A 21,333-nucleotide genomic window follows, 5' to 3' on the forward strand; every position below is an offset into this window, starting at 1 on the left:
ACGCTCATCGGTCTATGAGCTCGGCTGGAGCAGGAGGGGCACGCTCATCGGTCTATGAGCTCGGCTGGAGCAGGAGGGGCACGCTCATCAGTGTATGAGTTCGGCTGGAGCACGAGGGGCACGCTCATCGCTTTATGAGCTCGGCTGGAACACGAGGGGCAAACTCATCATTCTATGAGCTTGGATGAATCAGGAGGGGCATGTTCATCGCTCCATGAGCTCAGCTGGAACAAGCGGGGCACGTTCATCGCTCTATGAGCTTGGCTGGAGCAGGAGGGGCACGCTCATCAGTCTATGAGTTCGGCTGGAGCAGGAGGGGCACGCTCATCACTCTAAGAGCTCGGCTGGAGCAGGAGGGGCACGCTCATCAGTCTATAAGTTCGGCTGGAGCACAAGGGGCACGCTCATCACTATGAGCTCGGCTGGAGCAGGAGGGGCACACTCATCAGTCTATGAGCTCGGCTGGTGCAGAAGGGGCACGCTCATCAGTCTATGAGCTCGGCTGGTGCAGGACGGGCACGCTCATCGGTCTATGAGCTCGGCTGGTGCAGAAGGGGCACGCTCATCAGTCTATGAGCTCGGCTGGTGCAGAAGGGGCACGCTCATCAGTCTATGAGCTCGGCTGGTGCAGGAGGGGCACGCTCATCGGTCTATGAGCTCGGCTGGAGCAGGAGGGGCACGCTCATCGCTTTATGAGCTCGGCTGGAGCAGGAGGGGCACGCTCATCGGTCTATGAGCTTGGCTGGAGCAGGAGGGGCACGCTCATCGCTTTATGAGCTCGGCTGGAGCAGGAGGGGCACGCTCATCGGTCTATGAGCTCGGCTGGAGCAGGAGGGGCACGCTCATCAGTCTATGAGCTCGGCTGGAGCAGAAGGGGCACGCTCATCAGTCTATGAGCTCGGCTGGAGCAGGAGGGGCACGCTCATCGCTTTATGAGCTTGGCTGGAGCAGGAGGGGCACGCTCATCGGTCTATGAGCTCGGCTGGAGCAGGGGGGGCACGCTCATCGCTTTATGAGCTCGGCTGGAGCAGGAGGGGCATGCTCATCGGTCTATGAGCTCGGCTGGAGCAGGAGGGGCACGCTCATCGGTCTATGAGCTCGGCTGGAGCAGGAGGGGCACGCTCATCGGTCTATGAGCTCGGCTGGAGCAGGAGGGGCACGCTCATCGCTTTATGAGCTCGGCTGGAGCAGGAGGGGCATGCTCATCGGTCTATGAGCTTGGCTGGAGCAGGAGGGGCACGCTCATCGCTTTATGAGCTCGGCTGGAGCAGGAGGGGCACGCTCATCGGTCTATGAGCTCGGCTGGAGCAGGAGGGGCACACTCATCGGTCTATGAGCTCGGCTGGAGCAGGAGGGGCACGCTCATCAGTGTATGAGTTCGGCTGGAGCACGAGGGGCACGCTCATCGCTTTATGAGCTCGGCTGGAACAGGAGGGGCAAACTCATCATTCTATGAGCTTGGATGAATCAGGAGGGGCATGTTCATCGCTCCATGAGCTCAGCTGGAACAAGCGGGGCACGTTCATCGCTCTATGAGCTTGGCTGGAGCAGGAGGGGCACGCTCATCAGTCTATGAGTTCGGCTGGAGCAGGAGGGGCACGCTCATCACTCTAAGAGCTCGGCTGGAGCAGGAGGGGCACGCTCATCAGTCTATAAGTTCGGCTGGAGCACAAGGGGCACGCTCATCACTATGAGCTCGGCTGGAGCAGGAGGGGCACACTCATCAGTCTATGAGCTCGGCTGGTGCAGAAGGGGCACGCTCATCAGTCTATGAGCTCGGCTGGTGCAGGACGGGCACGCTCATCGGTCTATGAGCTCGGCTGGTGCAGAAGGGGCACGCTCATCAGTCTATGAGCTCGGCTGGTGCAGAAGGGGCACGCTCATCAGTCTATGAGCTCGGCTGGTGCAGGAGGGGCACGCTCATCGGTCTATGAGCTCGGCTGGTGCAGAAGGGGCACGCTCATCGGTCTATGAGCCCGGCTGGTGCAGAAGGGGCACGCTCATCAGTCTATGAGCTTGGCTGGTGCAGAAGGGGCACGCTCATCAGTCTATGAGCTCGGCTGGTGCAGAAGGGGCACGCTCATCGGTCTATGAGCTCGGCTGGAGCAGGAGGGGCACGCTCATCAGTCTATGAGCTCGGCTGGTGCAGAAGGGGCACGCTCATCAGTCTATGAGCTCGGCTGGTGCAGAAGGGGCACGCTCATCAGTCTATGAGCTCGGCTGGTGCAGGAGGGGCACGCTCATCAGTCTATGAGCTCGGCTGGTGCAGAAGGGGCACGCTCATCAGTCTATGAGCTCGGCTGGTGCAGAAGGGGCACGCTCATCAGTCTATGAGCTCGGCTGGTGCAGAAGGGGCACGCTCATCAGTCTATGAGCTTGGCTGGAGCAGGAGGGGCACGCTCATCGGTCTATGAGCTCGGCTGGAGCAGGAGGGGCACGCTCATCGCTTTATGAGCTCGGCTGGAGCAGGAGGGGCATGCTCATCGGTCTATGAGCTTGGCTGGAGCAGGAGGGGCACGCTCATCGGTCTATGAGCTCGGCTGGAGCAGGAGGGGCACGCTCATCGGTCTATGAGCTCGGCTGGAGCAGGGGGGGCACGCTCATCGGTCTATGAGCTCGGCTGGAGCAGGAGGGGCATGCTCATCGGTCTATGAGCTCGGCTGGAGCAGGAGGGGCACGCTCATCGGTCTATGAGCTCGGCTGGAGCAGGAGGGGCACGCTCATCGCTTTATGAGCTCGGCTGGAGCAGGACGGGCACGCTCATCGCTTTATGAGCTCGGCTGGAGCAGGAGGGGCACGCTCATCGGTCTATGAGCTCGGCTGGAGCAGGAGGCGCACGCTCATCGGTCTATGAGCTCGGCTGGAGCAGGAGGGGCACGCTCATCGCTTTATGAGCTCGGCTGGAGCAGGAGGGGCATGCTCATCGGTCTATGAGCTTGGCTGGAGCAGGAGGGGCACGCTCATCGCTTTATGAGCTCGGCTGGAGCAGGAGGGGCACGCTCATCGGTCTATGAGCTCGGCTGGAGCAGGAGGGGCACGCTCATCGGTCTATGAGCTCGGCTGGAGCAGGAGGGGCACGCTCATCAGTGTATGAGTTCGGCTGGAGCACGAGGGGCACGCTCATCGCTTTATGAGCTCGGCTGGAACAGGAGGGGCAAACTCATCATTCTATGAGCTTGGATGAATCAGGAGGGGCATGTTCATCGCTCCATGAGCTCAGCTGGAACAAGCGGGGCACGTTCATCGCTCTATGAGCTTGGCTGGAGCAGGAGGGGCACGCTCATCAGTCTATGAGTTCGGCTGGAGCAGGAGGGGCACGCTCATCACTCTAAGAGCTCGGCTGGAGCAGGAGGGGCACGCTCATCAGTCTATAAGTTCGGCTGGAGCACAAGGGGCACGCTCATCACTATGAGCTCGGCTGGAGCAGGAGGGGCACACTCATCAGTCTATGAGCTCGGCTGGTGCAGAAGGGGCACGCTCATCAGTCTATGAGCTCGGCTGGTGCAGAAGGGGCACGCTCATCAGTCTATGAGCTCGGCTGGTGCAGGAGGGGCACGCTCATCGGTCTATGAGCTCGGCTGGTGCAGAAGGGGCACGCTCATCGGTCTATGAGCCCGGCTGGTGCAGAAGGGGCACGCTCATCAGTCTATGAGCTCGGCTGGTGCAGAAGGGGCACGCTCATCAGTCTATGAGCTCGGCTGGTGCAGAAGGGGCACGCTCATCAGTCTATGAGCTCGGCTGGTGCAGGAGGGGCACGCTCATCGGTCTATGAGCTCGGCTGGTGCAGGAGGGGCACGCTCATCAGTCTATGAGCTCGGCTGGTGCAGAAGGGGCACGCTCATCAGTCTATGAGCTCGGCTGGTGCAGAAGGGGCACGCTCATCAGTCTATGAGCTCGGCTGGTGCAGGAGGGGCACGCTCATCAGTCTATGAGCTCGGCTGGTGCAGAAGGGGCACGCTCATCAGTCTATGAGCTCGGCTGGTGCAGAAGGGGCACGCTCATCAGTCTATGAGCTCGGCTGGTGCAGGAGGGGCACGCTCATCGGTCTATGAGCTCGGCTGGTGCAGGAGGGGCACGCTCATCAGTCTATGAGCTCGGCTGGTGCAGGAGGGGCACGCTCATCGGTCTATGAGCTCGGCTGGTGCAGGAGGGGCACGCTCATCAGTCTATGAGCTCGGCTGGTGCAGAAGGGGCACGCTCATCAGTCTATGAGCTCGGCTGGTGCAGAAGGGGCACGCTCATCAGTCTATGAGCTCGGCTGGTGCAGAAGGGGCACGCTCATCAGTCTATGAGCTCGGCTGGTGCAGAAGGGGCACGCTCATCAGTCTATGAGCTCGGCTGGTGCAGGAGGGGCACGCTCATCAGTCTATGAGCTCGGCTGGTGCAGGAGGGGCACGCTCATCAGTCTATGAGCTCGGCTGGTGCAGAAGGGGCACGCTCATCAGTCTAGGAGCTCGGCTGGTGCAGGAGGGGCACGCTCATCAGTCTATGAGCTCGGCTGGTGCAGAAGGGGCACGCTCATCGGTCTATGAGCTCGGCTGGAGCACGAGGGGCACGCTCATCGGTCTATGAGCTCGGCTGGTGCAGGAGGGGCACGCTCATCGGTCTATGAGCTCGGCTGGTGCAGGAGGGGCACGCTCACCACCCAATGGAACACAGGAGATGGCATAACTCTGAAGCCTTTCTTTCTCTAAGAGCCTACAGTCCGGGCAATCCTTTAATTGCTGAGACCTTCACTAAGAAATTGCTAATATTTTTTCATCAATAGCTTAACAGTCCCCAAAAATCACTTGCCCCATAAATGTCATGACAATCTGGAATGGATTAATCTGGGTGCGGAGTTCTCCTTCCCCAGGTTGGTGCTTCGGAGATGGATTTTCATCTCTGTGGAGGTAGATATCTTCCACTTAGGGGAAAAGTCTTTATGCAGAGGCCGTGGCGTCCATCAGGTATTGCCACGATTCTGATGTAAATAGGAAATTTACCGCCATTTTGTGTAGACGAGGGTCCGCATAGGCATGTATGAGGCGTTATGAACGCGGTCGAATCATCTGAATGTTGTCTCGTCTTTTCTTCATAGTGTTGTAGATATTTCACCCCACGTTTCCTCCGGTTTCCTCCCACACTCCAAAGACATACTGATAAGGAATGTAGATTGTGAGCCTCATTGGGGACAGTGATGATGATGTGTGCAAACTGTAAAGCGCTGCAGATTATGTTAGCACTATATAAAAATAAAGATTATTACTGTATTATTATTTCCACATAAAACGTTTCCTGCTTAAACCTCTGTCTTTTGGTATATGGTGATATCGGTGATGACCACAAGAGGGCGACTGAGGGTAGATGGGCAAATTACTGCACATGCCGCACTATGCATCAGGTTCAAAGGCAAATATGGCCGATATGCTGCACCTTTACGTCTTAGGGGAAAGTAATAAGAATAACTGTAGTCAGGACTGTCCTATAAAAAAAATAATATTTTACCTTTATGATTTCTCTATGTCGCCCCCGCGCACAACAAGAGGGCTGACTGCAACCTGGTGTATTATACCGCACCTACATGATAGTGCTTAAGTAATAACGACATACAGAGTCATATAACACGGTCATAGAGCAGCCACATACTACTATCATACAGCTACTACTTTACAGTGCCATATAATACCACCATCATACAATACCACCATACAATGCCATATATTACCATAGTATCATAAAATACCACTATACAGTGCCATATACTACTATACCATATAATGCCACCATCATACAATACCACCATACAATGCCATACATTACCATAGTACAATATAATACCACCATACAATGTCATATATTACTATAGTGTCATAAAATGACACCACCATACAGTGCCATATAGTACTATAGAGGGTCATATCATGCTACCATCATACAGTGTCATATAATACCACCATACAGTGCCATATAGTACTATAAAGTGTGATATAATGCTACCATCATACAGTGCCATATGATACCATCATACAGTGCCATATACTATACAGTGCCACTGTATATGACTTTGTTAGGTATATGGCACTGTATGGTGATACAGTGCCATATACCACTATACAGTGCCATATAGTACTATAGTGTCATATAATGCTACCATCATACAGTATCATATAATAGCACCATACAGTGTCATATACTATACAGTGCCATATAATACCATCGTACAGTGCCATATACTATACAGTGCCACTGTATGGTGGTATTATATATTACTGTATAGTGGTATATGGCTTTGTTAGGTATATGGCACTGTATGGTGATACAGTGCCATATACCACCATACAGTGCCATATACTACTATAGAGTCATGCCACCATACAGTGCCATATACTAGTATTATATAGTGGTCAGATAATAGTTGCACACTATATCCCTATATGCTTGCCATGTAATGCCGCCATGCAGCCGCCACATAGTGCAGTGTATCACGGCCTGTACATAACAGTGCCCTATATAGTACGGACCATCCCTCCATATAGTCCCTTCCTATACAGTATTATCAGGCAGCCCGCACACAGCAGTACCTGCCATAATAGCCCTGTATTGTGCAGACATGGACTAATCAGGGGCACTGATCACACACATCCGCTATATGTGCGGCACCGCGACTATCGTGCCGTCCACATTTTCTAACAAGGATTTCCATGGGTAAAATCTGCATTTTACAGCAGCAGAAAAGTGGATAAGACTTGAATAAACCTCTGAGCTGCAGATACGCAAGAAAAAATCTCCTCCTTTCAGACGCACAAGGTGAAAGCTGCAGAATTTGGGGCTGATTTTCCCTCTGTGGATCAGTGATGGGAGAACTTTTTTTTTTGTTTGTGGGTCAGGTGCAGCTCAGAGATCATCAGGGCGGATGGGAGTGAGGACAGGTGGATATAAGGAGCCCAGGAGGCTGGCGGAGAAGGAATCATGGGGCCTAAAAAGATGGCTGCAGCGGCTGATGGAGGTAAGATGGGGGGCGTGCGGTCTGTGCTGGGGTCACACTTGTGGCGGACCCTTGTACTATTGGGGGTGCACGTGGCTGATCAGTGCGATGTGTGAGACCCTTGGTCATGCTAACAATACAAGGTCTGCACCTTAAAATAAAATGGCGGCATCATGTATGGCCAGACTGACCCATTGGAAAGAAACTATTAGTCTGCTGCCCCTATACATGGACGCCCAGTGTGTTGCCGTGAAGTGGCTGCTTGTGATGAAACCGCCCCTTTAATCTGCCTTATTTCTCATTCTGTTCCATTGTATCACAAGAGACCACTTCAGGGAAAACCAAAGAAAAGCCTAAAGTGGTGAAGATGAAGACCCTGAGCCGCCCCTCCACGCTCTCCATGGTGGTGGAAGCTCTGAAGAAGAACCCCGAGAGGAAGGGGACGTCTGTGCCGGCCATCCGCAAACATATCCTGCTGGCGCATCCCACTGCGGACCCGGTGAGGCTGAGGTATTTACTGAGAAATGCTCTGAACAAAGGCCTCGAGAAGGGGATCCTCGTCAGACCCCGAAACTCCAACGCATCGGGCGCCACTGGCCGATTCAAGGTAAGATGGGTCACGATTGTCTGCTGCGCACCACTGCCCCGGATATTGGGGGTGCTGGTACTGTAATGAGGGGGGTTATGCTCTTCTCTGCAGCTGGCGAAGCCTGGAGCCAAACCTAAGGTGGAGGGTGAGAACATGGATCCCAATGTGCAACCAAAGGAGAAGACTGTGAAACCCAAGAAGAAGGTGGTAACTGTCTCCAAGAAACCAAAGGCTGCAAAAGTGGGATCTAAAGGTATGTTGGGGTCTTTATACCTAAACCAGTGTGTGCCCCCCTTTATAGACCGGATACCAGTGCCTGGATATGAATCCGCTCACCTTACTCCCAATTCTATGGGTGCATGCAGCTCTGGGTGTGACTGGAGAGATGGCTCCGCTCCTGTATGTAGAGTGCAGTGCTGGGGGCGATGGAGGCTGCTGCTTGTCTGGTTAACACTTGTTTTCTTTAAAGCTGTTGAGAACATGGAGGACAAAGCTGCGGACAAGAAGGAAAGTCCCCCGGAGGTGAGAACATCTGCGGACCACCATTGTGTGTGTGGTCTATTCCCAGGATCTGCAGCTGCTGTAAAACTACAGCTCCCACCATTGGGCAGGCTAGGAGTTGTGGTGATCCAGAGGAAGGTGGAAATTGGTCTAAGCATCCTGGGAACTGTAGTTCCACAACAGCTGGAGGCTATTAAGATTGCATTGTCTTATAAGTATGATGTGCTGGTACTTAATGACTTGTTCATGTTCCTTTAAGGCCAAAGCTGCTGGCAGCAAACCAAAGAAGTCTGCTGCGGAGAAGACGGACAAAGGCTCGACAGTGACCAAGAAGCCAAAGGCCCAAGCTCTGTCTGCAGAAGGTGCGAAACCCAAAAAGGAACCGGTCAAGAAGACAAAGGATGGCGAGGAGAAACCTACAGCTAAAAGTAGCAAGAAGGCGAAGAAGTGACCTCCCTGGGGCGTCAGGGGTTTTTAACTTATGTAAATGTGACTTTAATTTATTCTGAATAAAGTGTTTAATAAGATGGGAGCTGTCCGTGTGTCTTCCCGCACCCCCTTCCCTCATGGTGCTGGTACATCTGTGAATTCAGCTCTGGAGTACTGAGCTGCAGAACTGTACATTGGATTCAAGCATGGTGGTGTTAAAGGGAATGTGTCCTCAGAATATGAGCTCTTTAAACCAGGCTTTGGGGTTACACTAACATTTTCATATCACAAGCTGCGTATAAAAATATTGCACTCTTCACTCACTGCCAGGGTTCTTCATATTTCAAGAAATCCACACACAAGCAGCACTAGACCGACTCAGACATTATATGTTGCAGGTAGCATCTAATGAGCGTGTGCAAAGGACACTACTGTAACTTTAATGACACGAAGTGACATGGATCCATCGTTCACATGTCACAGCTCACCTTCTCCCCCCCGTACAACCATCTTTGTACACGCTCATTAGATGCTTCAGTACAAAAGATCTGGTCTGTCCGTCTTGCTGCTAATGTATAGTTACTGAATGAGAGTTTTAAAGATTTAGAACTTATTTTTACAGATTGTGATATAGGCAAAAAAAATTGACGACAAACATTTGCTAATTTTCTGGTGCCGTAGATGCAGAATCAGTGGTAAGAAGGTGGGAGTTAATGGCCGTGTTGCTGCAGCTCCGGCTGTCACTGGAGTGATAAGAAATAAAGACGTGGGCTTTAAATATTTTATTACAAAGATCACATAGAACTTTAATACATAAACGGATCTTCCTCTATATACATCTACATACAGTGTGCATAATCGCCCCTGCTGTGAGGCATTAAAGGGTTAAGGTCTGAATTTCAGAGCCTGATCCACTGCCTGCAACGCTAAGGAGAGTGGGGGTGGTTGTCTGGATGGATCATATATATATTCTTCCTCTTTCATGACCGTGGCTTACAGAATGCGTTTAGCCATGGCTGTGTCCCATAATGCATTGCAGATGGCTGGGAATGAAGACTTTTGCCACATCTTTGTTTTATGTAGCTGGCTGTGGTGTCGTAGACTCCATGGGTGTAACCTAAACAAGTCTGTGCTGCATGGAGAGGCGGTCTGCTGTACAGATCACATGTGGTCAACCAGCCCAATTCCACTACAAACCTTGCAAAGACCCTGGGGGGTCCTCAGGAAGATAACGATGGCTCCTAATACCCTTCTAGCAGGGGCCAGTGACTGTGGAGCCCCAGTGGCCCGTGCACACGTCACACAGCAATAAATCAATAGGAGGCCACTGACCACCGTGGTGATGTCAGCCATGTTACATCATCCTCTCTTCTTCCAGGTGGATCCCCGGGACCGATCTCTTCACTTCCCTGATCACCAGGCAATATAACGTTAACCCGTTCACTACCCTGGACCACCCCAGATTGTAAATCCATTGTCCAATACAATGGCTGCCGCTTGGTGGTCCTCGTCTGTCTCGTCATCTCTGCTCTGCAGATCTTCACGGCGTTCACTACTCGGCTCCTTCATATTACATTTATATCTTGACGATCTGTGACATCATCGTGGATTGTCCGTAATGCAGCGACATCACAAGTCATCTGGAATATTGATTGCATTCTGCACCATGGAGCAGCCATGTTTAAAGGGAAAGTCTTGCAAGGACCAGGACTCAATGCAACCAACTAAACGTGTGGTCCCCCCAATAATACATCACTGCCTCAGTATACATCAAGTAAACCCTTCCTTTCCTACCTTGGTGGAATGGATTTTTGTGCACAGCGGCGGCTCATGTGCTCCACGCATTTCATGGGTCACTAGATCCTGCCTTTAAGTATCCTGAGATCTGTGACTATAAGGCACTCGTAGAGCGATGTACGGAATGAGGCTCCGAAGACAGAAGTCAGAGTTCTGGGTGGAGGGAATTACGGACTCGTAACTCCAGTGGTTGTGCCCTTGCAGTATTATCACGTTTCGCAGATGACACCCTTTTTTTTCATGTCTGAAGTGCAGAAAGGAAGAAGAGTCTTTCCTAGAAAGTGTTGGGGAAAAGAAATGTGGGTCTACAAACAGGGATGAAGTAATTTGGCGAGTAGGACCCCGATGGGGGCCAAGAGTGTCCTTGTGTGGCCCGAGCCTTGACAATCCCACCAAGGAGATGTGAAGAGCTCTTTTATGACTCCATGTAGAGTCCAGTGCACATCTTGACGGGCAGGAATATCCACCATCTTGGAGGTGGCCTCACCAAAAACTTGTGTCCAGGGGTCCGTGCTGACCCTTCTACGCTTCACTGCTGCATGTGTAGATATCGTCCTCCATCAGGACGATCACTTGCTCGAATTTGTGCTGCAGCTGGCCCCGTCTGGTGATGGGATTGGCTTCTAGGGCGCTGACGATCTGTGGGGTGAGAAGGTAAAGACGGGTGAGGGCCCGTGGCCGTGCTGACAGGAGCAGGGTGTTGTCAGCGGCTTTCTGCACAGCCTACCTGGGAGCGGTATTTCTTGGCGTACTTGTAGATTTCCGCCAGCGCCACGTGGGTGTTGAATTTATTCTGGTACTTCTAAAATAAAAGGGGGGATTACAATGTGGATTACAATGAAGGACCCCTAGATGTCTCCGCACCGTTAAGCGGCTGTCTCGTACCCGTGACTCCTCGGCCAGGTGGGCGTTCATCTCCTGCTCGCTCAGAGGACTCATTTCCTTGATCTGCCGGTAATATTTCTGCACAATCTTCCTATACTCCGGAATTTCCTTGGCGTACAGCAGCTTGTTGGTGGGGGAATCCTGGGAAAGATTTAGATTACATGCATATATTAGGAAGGGTCTCCAGACCCCAGAAATCAGAAGCCCATATACACCAATAAGCTCAGAATTTCTCCTTTAAACAGTAGCATTCCCGACCTTTCAGGGGGTCGTTCCGACCCCATAGCTGCCCTCTCACGCCGTCTCCGGAGCAGCTGTGTGTGGCCGCTGGTACTGTTACTCTGCGCTCTTTTCATGTCCCCCTAAAGGCAGTTTCCTGCAAGTATTTATCAGTGTGGGTCAGTGAACTCTCCGAAAACATTCCCAGCTGTGCCGGGAGCCCGGAGACCCACAGAGGCCAAATCTGCACTGCAGGCTGTCAAAGAGCCCACGCGTCACTGTGAGCATGTAAAGGGAGCCCCATCATGTGTGCCCGCGACGTGTGCCCCGTCAAGTGTTCCCCATCATGTGTGCCCCGAAATGTGTGCCCCATCACATGTTCCCCGTCATGTGTGCCCCGTAATGTGTGTCCCAGCACGTATTCCCCATCATGTGTGCCCCGTAATGTGTGTCCCATCACGTGTTCCCCGTCATGTGTGCCCCGTCATGTGTGCCCCATCATGTGTGCCCCGTTATGTGTTCCCTGTCATGAGTGGCCCGTCATGTGTGCCCCCTCATGTGTGTCCCGCCACGTGTTCCCCATCATGTGTGCCCCGCCACATGTGCCCCATCATGTGTGCCCCGTCATGTGTGCCCACCATGTGTGCCTTGTCAAGTGTTCGCCATCATGTGTGCCCCGCCACGTGTCCTTCGTTATGTGTGCCCCCTTATGTGTGCTCCCTCATGTGTGCCCCACCACGTGTTCCCCGTCATGAGTGCCTCGTCACATGTGCCCCACCACGAGTGCCCCATCACATGTGCCCCGTCATGTGTGTCCCACCACGTGTGCCCCGTTATGTGTGCCCACCATGTTTACTGTATGTTAAGAAAGTTTCGGATATGGCAGGAAACTTGTCAATATGCGTTACGTAAATGTAAGAGCGGCAGAGCGCGGCGGCCCTAAATTATAGGGACCAAGTTATTGCAGTCATTTCACAATCAGAATCATGAGCACAGCTCTGGATGTGACTGGAGTAAAGCACATGATGTCTTTTATCAGCACAAATTAATTTAGAAAAAAAGAGCTCAGATTTTTACATATAGATCATACATTGTAACCTGGGATTTCTGCATCATCTTACACTAAAAACGTAAAGGTTATTGTATTAGGCTGGTGTCACACGGCCGACATCCACGGTCTAAATACGGACTGCAAAGTCCGGGCCGGACGCGGATCTCATGGGTATTTATTAGGCTGATGAGTTAGACAAAATTCACAGCCTAGACTCTGTCTGAACTTCCGCCTTATCCAGCTTGCTGATGGTTTCCGAGTAGAGAAAGATGAAAAAAAAACTGCATAAAAGTTAATAAATACGTATTACAAGGACGCTGGGTTTGGTATTTGCTGATGATGGAGCCAGAGAGGAGCAGAGGAAATATGAAGCCTGTGTGTTTTTGGCAGAGTTTTATACGGTCCCAGGGGATGTGAGTAACATGTCGGGCATTTTCCCAGAGAGACAACATGTACACAGTGGTAGATGTGGGTTCTGGGCGCTTACAAATACTATATAATCTCCCAGGGAGGAAATAAACAGAGACGATAATTATCTCTGCTCACGTCACTCCGACTCACCTTGCCCAGCTGCATGTCGGAGATGGAGCAGGCGTCGATGAACGCTTGGGCGATGACTGACAGGCAGGCGTCCATGTGGTCCGACTTCTCCATGTCAAATACGAATTCTGGATTTTTCAGGATATTCACCCAGAAGCGCAGGGGAAGACTGGAGGATGGAGAAGCAGAATGGTGAGATGAAGATGCAGCACCTACACGACCCCGCCATTACATCCTGGAGACCTGTCCTGCTCACAAAGCTGCAGAGCTCGTTACAGTGTAGCGCTAATTTTGTCTTTTTTGTCTTGGGGAACCAAAGCGTTACTCTAGTCAAGATGTGAAGCAGTAATTACTATGAGCCCTCGTGACAAGACCGTGGTGCAAAATGCAACCCTGCAATTCTGAGTCCGAGCCGGATTGTTGCCGCTTAACCCCTTAGATGCTGCTGTCAACTGTGACAGTGACATTTAAGAGGTTAGCAATGGTGGAACGGTTCCCTTGCAATGCTCACCAGCCCCACGATCGCAAGGTGCTGATGGCATTAACACGGCAGCCATGTTTGTACCCTTAAAGGAGGAGATGAGTAATTTTACAATACACGCAAGCGATCAGTTTCAATAAACCAGAGGAGGACAAAATAAAAAAATTAAAAAACGCAAACATCCTCCCAAAAAAATGATGTGCATATACAATCAAATATCAGAATACGTAACCCAAGTGGTGAATGTCAAAATGGAAAAAAAAATGCAAAATCGCTGTTTTGTTGTCACTTTTCTTTTTATTACATTTATTTTTGTAGAGGGAATCGGGAAGTAGCTTGGACACTAAAATGGTATAAATAAAAACTACAGCTGGTACCAAAAAAAATGAAACGCAAGGAGGAAAAAAAATCGAAACCCGAAGAGCTCTTGGAGCACCGCGTGAATCAACATGTTTCCATTCACTGACAATAAGCAGAGATGTTGAAATTGGAAAATATCTTTGTTTTTTTTGTGCTTCGTAGATCCGGATGCAGAATTTGCTTCCTACCTGTTGGTCTTCCAGATGTGCAGGGTGTCGGGGTCACAGATCCCCCTCTTCTCCGCCTGCTCTTCAAGGAAGTCAAAGAAGTACTTGATGGCCAGGGGCGGCCGGTCGTCACGGATACTGAGGATGGCTCTAAAGAGGTCGTCCAGGAATTTCTGCAACGTTCCCTGAAAACCAGTAGACATAGAGATGACGAACCCCGAGAACCAATGTAAAAAAGGGGCGATGAGCGGCGTCCGGACCCTGGTAACATTCTCTACACACAGCGAGTAACCCGCCAAGAATCTCGATATTCGGCATCTATGCTGTCTTGATAGCAGCCATTTTTCTGAAAAGCATGGCGGAGTTCTCCTGACATAAGTGGTAATGGCAGGAGCAGATTTTCGTACCTTGGTAGAGAGGAGGCGGGTAAGATAGATTTCGGGTAAAACCTTCTTCCTGTGACTTTGCCGATGCGATTTCTTATGTTCGAGGATATCGTCCGTCGGGAGAACCTGAAACATTACGGATCATAAATAATCAGAATTTATATATTTATATCAGTTCACTGAACTTTATAGGGCTCGTTCATCAGCACCATTTTAGTTGCCCAATAGCAACCAATCAGAGATCAGCATTCATGTTTGAAAAGCTGTGTAAGACATGAAAGCTGAGCTCTGACTGGTCGTTCTGGGCATCAAAAGTTTTGATAAATGAGGCCTAATCTGACAGGCTGGTTGTTAAGCGGGGTTTTCCATAGCAACCAGTCTCTGTGGCTAGCTACATTGACAATGAAGAATGAGGGGAGCACCCCTGATATCACCTATTTAGAATCTTAGTCAACTTTACACTTTTTACCCCTTCTTTTGGGGTAAGGAGATTGAGGTCAAGTTGGTCTCTTTAAGACCTGTAGGGACCTCCTTAGCTGTCCGATCCTTTGGAATCATATCTCTATGAATACACGCAGTGGATTATCATGATCTCCAAAGAGCCTGTTATTTTTTACAGGATAGCCCTATGAAACAGACCTTAAAGGGATAGGATTATGTAAACAGTGGGCATTTGAGGCCCGTTATGAGGGGGGGGGAGGGGAGCCGATATGGCCAACGAACCCCCATGTGCTGCCGACAATAATGATCCTAATCCGATCACCTGACAATTGTGTTCCCATTAGTCGGGTGACTGGCGACACGTTCACACGGGGTGATAATTGGGATTGAACATTCTTATGATTATCGATCATCGGTTCGTGTAAATGTCCCATTCCTCTGCAGGAAGAGCGCAGTGTGGGGGGCACGGCTGTCACCTGACATTCCTCTGCTGACCCCAAATTCCTGTGCCCCTCACTGGAGCTAATAGAGTGCAGACGGCTTCCAATTAGTCTTGAGTCCTATCTGTGAAATTGTTTGCTATCCCGCCGCCATCTAATCTGTATAAATAAAATTTTTGGGGCTGCCGCCATCATTATTGTGGCCACTCCCTATCCCCCTGTCAGGCTATGTGCACACGTTGCGTTTTTTGCTGCGGATCCGCAGCAGTTTTCCATGCGGTGTACAGTACAATGTTAACCTATGGAAAACAAAAACCGCTGTGCACATACTGCGGAAAAAAACGCGCGGAAACGCTGCGGTTTATTTTCCGCAGCATGTCAATTCTTTGTGCGGAATCCGCAGCGGTTTGGCACCTGCTCCATATAAAAAAACCGCAGGTGTCTAAAACCGCAGTGGAAACCGCACAAAAAACCGCGATAAATCCGCAGTACTTTTTGCACTGCGGATTTAATCAAATCCGCTGCGGAAAATTCCGCAATGGAATCCGCAGCGTGTGCACATACCCTTACGCAGCAGGATGAAGCTTTTAACACTTTGCTACAAATGCAGCAGCCCATGGCTGCAGATCAATGCCCTGTCGAAGGCATTCTGGGAATTGTAGTCCTTTTTTCTTCATTACCTACACTGTAAATGCACCGTATATATTAGAAGTGGCAGATCTGTTGTAGAAATTCCCAAGAACGTCTCATGAACATCTACGTAGATGAGCAGAACTTATTTTCAGTTGCAGAAGTCTCTGCCTTGCATGAATACTCCATTATACTCCAGAGCTGAATTCACTGTTCTGCTGGAAACAGTAAGATAATTGACAGAAGGCCTACATCAGCTTAGCTGATCTGTAATGCTGAATTTCTTTTCCTGATGTAGGGAAATATTTGCAAACGGCAGAGTTAGTCTAGTCCGTTCATCTGAAAAAGGTTTGCATAATTCTAGGCACCCGACACAGAAATAATCAGATGTATGCAGAAACTTCTGTAACAAATCTGCAGCATGTGAATAATCCTAAAGATGACAGTTTCCAGAATATAAATGAGCAGACACTGAACCAGCATCTTCTACAGTGTCAGAGAGAGCAGAAAGTTTTGATGCAGCTCTGGATGTGACCGGAGTACTTACAATAATGCACACAGTGGTGCGTGCTGTATATGTTACTTACCAAATGAAAATACTTGTCTGTGTCTAAATCTTTAACTGTAAGAAAAAAAAGAGCGCACTTAATTTGTACAATTACTCCCATAATTGCAGATAAATTGCAGTGTGTGACCCTTTAACGTCTGGATAGTAAATGATCCCTTTTATGGACAACTTAATGGATCCTTCCCAGCTCATAAACCAAAGATGAGACATCTCAAGCAACTGAGCTTCTCCTTTCAGTGCGTCAGACCCTACATGTGGGTGTCAGCTGCACATAAACGAGGTCTCTGTAAACCTGAATGATTTCATTCACTGACAGCAAGCAGAGATCTTGAAAGTAATAATAAAGGATATTAAAATGTTACAAAACTTTCTATTTACCAATGAGAACATAAAAATTGAAAACTACTTTTCCACGTGGTTTCTGACCTCAAGATCGTCTCACCTCGCCCAAGGGTGTTATCCCGCTGATCTTTCAGACTCATCGCCAGCGATGCCCCATCACACACCTGGCACAGACAAAACCCTCATTATAATGGATATAATCCATATAATATGTCAGTATTGAGCAGTTTCTCGGGTCTACATGTATTTAATATGGAGAAGGCAGATTTAGTGACTTACAATAACTACATATTGTTTTTACTTGATGTAAAAGCCACTGTTCTCCTGAATCCGGCGATGTTTTGCTTTTGTCCCTGTGCCTCTCTGTTCCTAAGATATGGCTTCATATTCGCTGGATATGAAGCTATCCTTTCCTAGTGGGCGGGTCCTCATGGTGACACCCACAGAGACTATGTCATGACCACACCTACTTCGCTGCAAGACTAAATTTATATACAGGGAAGAGAGGGCCGTATCTCAGGAATAGAGAGGAGCAGGGACAAAAGAAAAACATCGCCGGATTCAGGAGAACAGCAGCATTTACACCAAGCAAAAAAATTACATATTTATGGAAAGTGACAGGTCCCCTTTAAGTGTTACAGTGGCAAGGTCTTAGTATACACTGGAGGTAAATAAATACGGGATCACGGGCAATACTGGTGTCAAAGTCATAGCTGTTCTGGTGAACAAAGTGGCATCCAAACTTCCTGGTACCTTATAGTGCGATAATGTGTTCAGCTTCTTCCTTCCGTCCTCCATGATGGACGAGTCATCGAGGTCTCGGAGGATGTAGCCCCTCGAACTGAATGCAAACCACTCTGTGGGAAGGTTGAAACAAAGTCATACACATGTAAGATTGGACAGAGCTCTTGTCTGATGATTATGGGTGTATGATGCCTCTGTGATTACCTAAGTCCACGTCCTCCACCTGCGGCCATTGTGAGTAGGGCAGGTTCTTGCAGAAAGCCTCCAATATTTTCTCTTTACACTGGCTGACGGTGTCTGTGTCCAGCACACGTACGGTTAATGAGTCCATGCCGCAGCCCTGGAAAGAGACGTTGGTATTCTGCAAAGAGATCATTAGAGGAGATTAGTCGCTGACCAACGATAAGAACGAAATAAGCAAAACATGCAAGGAAATATCTACAAAAGTGTCTAGTATGAATAGCTGCACAGAACAGTATGGGAACTCCACCAGCAGAATAGTGAGTGCAGCTCTGGAGTGTAATACAGGATGTAACTCAGGATCAGTAATGTAATGTATGTACACAGTGACTGCACCAGCAGAATAGTGAGTGCAGCTCTGGGGTATAATACAGGATGTAACTCAGGATCAGTAATGTAATGTATGTACACAGTGACTGCACCAGCAGAATAGTGAGTGCAGCTCTGGAGGATAATACAGGATGTAACTCAGGATCAGTAATGTAATGTATGTACACAGTGACTGCACCAGCAGAATAGTGAGTGCAACTCTGGAGTATAATACAGGATGTAACTCAGGATCAGTAATGTAATGTATGTACACAGTGACTGCACCAGCAGAATAGTGAGTGCAGCTCTGGAGTATAATACAGGAGGTAACTCAGGATCAGTAATGTAATGTATGTACACAGTGACTGCACCAGCAGAATAGTGAGTGCAGCTCTGGAGTATAATACAGGAGGTAACTCAGGATCAGTAATGTAATGTATGTACACAGTGACTGCACCAGCAGAATAGTGAGTGCAGCTCTGGAGTATAATACAGGAGGTAACTCAGGATCAGTAATGTAATGTATGTACACAGTGACTGCACCAGCAGAATAGTGAGTGCAGCTCTGGGGTATAATACAGGAGGTAACTCAGGATCAGTAATGTAATGTATGTACACAGTGACTGCACCAGCAGAATAGTGACTGCAGCTCTGGAGTATAATACAGGATGTAACTCAGGATCAGTAATGTAATATATGTACACAGTGAGTGCACCAGCAGAATAGTGAGTGCAGCTCTGGGGTATAATACAGGATAAATAATGAATGTACACATTGACTGCACATTTTATGCGTTTTCTCCTTCCCGTCTATACTGTCTTGTGAGCCTCGTTTACTTACTTGCTATTACGTTACATTCTTGTGTAATTACGTCTTAATGATATAATGTGATTATATAATCTGAATGGCTGGAATCTGACACTCCGCTGATTTTATCAGCTGTGATATTATAAGGGGTCAGCGGAGGGGAGCCGGCTGAGTGGACTGGCGTCCATTACTAGATATAAGATAATGTTGATCCTGAAGCCGGACGTTCTGCTTCAATCACACAACATAACAATGTATCACATCCGGATGCTGAGATTTAGCCACAACTTTTATCTACCAGCACAAATCTCTTCCATGTCCTGAAAATTTCTACAATGTGTCAGTGCAAGTAAAATGTATGAGTCTGGAGTCCAGGCTGTTCTGTAGCCTGCGAGGAATAGGAGAAATTCATGTTATCACTGACAGCAAGCAGAGATCTTGAGAAGGTGAGGGAGAGTGTAGGAAGTTGCAGAACTCGGTGATGAATCTCGCCGGTATTTGTGATTCTCTGGAGGTGACACATTGTCTGGAGCTTCTCTGCCCCTGAGTGTCTTCCCTTCTCCCCGTGAGGTAGGGGCCATAAATCACAGCCCTCCTGGGGCCGAGCGCCTCCATCCATTCTCCAGGACGGGGCGGATGCGGCTCTAGGTTAAATCTTTCCTCTGTCTGGGATATTTCAGGGAATGTTAGAAGAGACGGCTCGAAAAACAATGGATCATTTCCATCATCCATCAAAGTAACACTTCAAAACTTTTTGTAAAAACATGAAATATTTTTGTGCCCATTTGTCATTCTGTCAGTCTGTCTGTCAGTGAGCGGCTCTGCTGATGTCACCGCGCGCTCTGCGGCACTGGCCAGTCAGTTTTGTCATAGGAACATGACACTTTTCATTGGTTGAATTTGTACCATGCTTTTCCCATTACAGGGGTGGACCCCGATGCAAAATCTGCAGCGACCTCTGCTGTGTATGATACTGTGGCCCCTCAGGAACAAGGGTCCGGGTGCAATCTACCCTCCTGCACTGGTATCACCTCTATATCCACCAGCACGTTGGCTAGTGGGGGGAGAAGGGACCCCGACCATGGCTCTCCTATAATGGACTCATTTCAGCTGTTAGAATGGGAGGGGCTCCTTCATTTCGGTATTGTAATGCGTCGATAGGTGAAGCCCCCTACCATAACTGTTGTGCATGCCATACCATCTCCCATCCTGCGGGGGCGCTGCTTACCATAGGTTTAGCTTCAATGTTCTCTCTTAGAAGCCATTCCTCGTTCAGGGTGTATCTGGCCTTTCCTGTGATGGCGTCAATGGATCCCTTGTTGATTTGCTGCTTTATGGCGCACAGGAGCAAGAAAAAAGGCTCTCCGACCGTCTCCTGCGGGAAAAAGATTGGACAGTCTGAATTAAATGCCCACTAAGCATCAAAGACTGATATTATAACACATGAGGTCGGGGCGCAGTGGATGGAGGGCTGCAGACAGTGGGGGCGCAGTGGATGGAGGGCTGCAGTCAGTTGGGGCGCAGTGGATGCAGGGTTGCAGTCAGTCGGAGACGCAGTGGATGGAGGGCTGCAGTCAGTCAGAGACGCAGTGGATGGAGGGCTGCATTCATTCGGAGGTGCAGTGGATGGAGGGCTGCAGTCAGTCGGGGTGCAGTGGATGGAGGGTTGCAGTCAGTGGGGGTGCAGTGAATGGAGGGCTGCAGTCAGTCGGAGACGCAGTGGATGGAGGGCTGCAGTCAGTCGGAGACGCAGTGGATGGAGGGCTGCAGTCAGTCGGAGATGTAGTGGATGGAGGGCTGCAGTCAGTGGGAGCACAGTGGATGGAGGGCTGCAGTCAGTCGGAGATGCAGTGGATGGAGGGCTGCAGTCAGTGGGGGTGCAGTGGATGGAGGGCTGCAATCAGTCGGAGACGCAGTGGATGGAGGGCTGCAGTCAGTCGGAGATGTAGTGGATGGAGGGCTGCAGTCAGTGGGGGCACAGTGGATGGAGGGCTGCAGTCAGTCGGAGATGCAGTGGATGGAGGGCTGCAGTCAGTGGGGGTGCAGTGGATGGAGGGCTGCAATCAGTTGGAGACGCAGTGGATGGAGGGCTGCAGTCAGTCGGGGTGCAGTGGATGGAGGGCTGCAGTCAGTGGGGGTGCAGTGAATGGAGGGCTGCAGTCAGTCGGAGACGCAGTGGATGGAGGGCTGCAGTCAGTCGGAGATGTAGTGGATGGAGGGCTGCAGTCAGTGGGGGCACAGTGGATGGAGGGCTGCAGTCAGTCGGAGATGCAGTGGATGGAGGGCTGCAGTCAGTGGGGGTGCAGTGGATGGAGGGCTGCAATCAGTCGGAGACGCAGTGGATGGTGGGCTGCAGTCAGTCGGAGATGTAGTGGATGGAGGGTTGCAGTCAGTGGGGGAGCAATGGATGGAGGGCTGCAGTCAGTCAGGCGATCGCCTT

The 21,333-nt window shown here is 50.1% G+C and overlaps 2 protein-coding genes across 3 annotated transcripts in view; one reads left to right on the forward strand and one right to left on the reverse strand.

The window, feature by feature from the left end:
• Positions 1-6,951: 6,951 nt before the first annotated feature.
• Positions 6,952-8,508, forward strand: H1-8 (H1.8 linker histone). The gene is made up of 5 exons (XM_069736594.1): positions 6,952-6,988; positions 7,291-7,574; positions 7,668-7,809; positions 8,026-8,078; positions 8,317-8,508. The coding sequence occupies exons 1-5, from the start codon at positions 6,952-6,954 to the stop codon at positions 8,506-8,508; spliced, it is 708 nt and encodes a 235-aa protein (XP_069592695.1).
• A 745-nt stretch (positions 8,509-9,253) lies between these two features.
• The window catches only part of PLXND1 (plexin D1), a 104,164-nt gene continuing 92,084 nt past the window's right edge, over positions 9,254-21,333 (reverse strand). For both annotated transcript variants that reach the window (XM_069736235.1, XM_069736234.1), the window contains exons 26-36: positions 20,122-20,268; positions 17,742-17,898; positions 17,547-17,650; positions 16,894-16,957; positions 16,471-16,505; positions 14,394-14,498; positions 14,008-14,171; positions 13,000-13,147; positions 11,169-11,309; positions 11,011-11,085; positions 9,254-10,922 (exon numbers count right to left, since the gene is read on the reverse strand). In XM_069736235.1, the coding sequence (XP_069592336.1) occupies positions 10,806-10,922; positions 11,011-11,085; positions 11,169-11,309; positions 13,000-13,147; positions 14,008-14,171; positions 14,394-14,498; positions 16,471-16,505; positions 16,894-16,957; positions 17,547-17,650; positions 17,742-17,898; positions 20,122-20,268 (1,257 nt within the window). In that variant the 3' untranslated portion in view covers positions 9,254-10,805. The remainder of the gene's footprint in view (positions 10,923-11,010; positions 11,086-11,168; positions 11,310-12,999; positions 13,148-14,007; positions 14,172-14,393; positions 14,499-16,470; positions 16,506-16,893; positions 16,958-17,546; positions 17,651-17,741; positions 17,899-20,121; positions 20,269-21,333) is intronic.

Source organism: Ranitomeya imitator, chromosome 8 (genome assembly GCF_032444005.1).
Source record: "Ranitomeya imitator isolate aRanImi1 chromosome 8, aRanImi1.pri, whole genome shotgun sequence".
NCBI classification, from domain to species: Eukaryota; Metazoa; Chordata; class Amphibia; order Anura; family Dendrobatidae; genus Ranitomeya; species Ranitomeya imitator.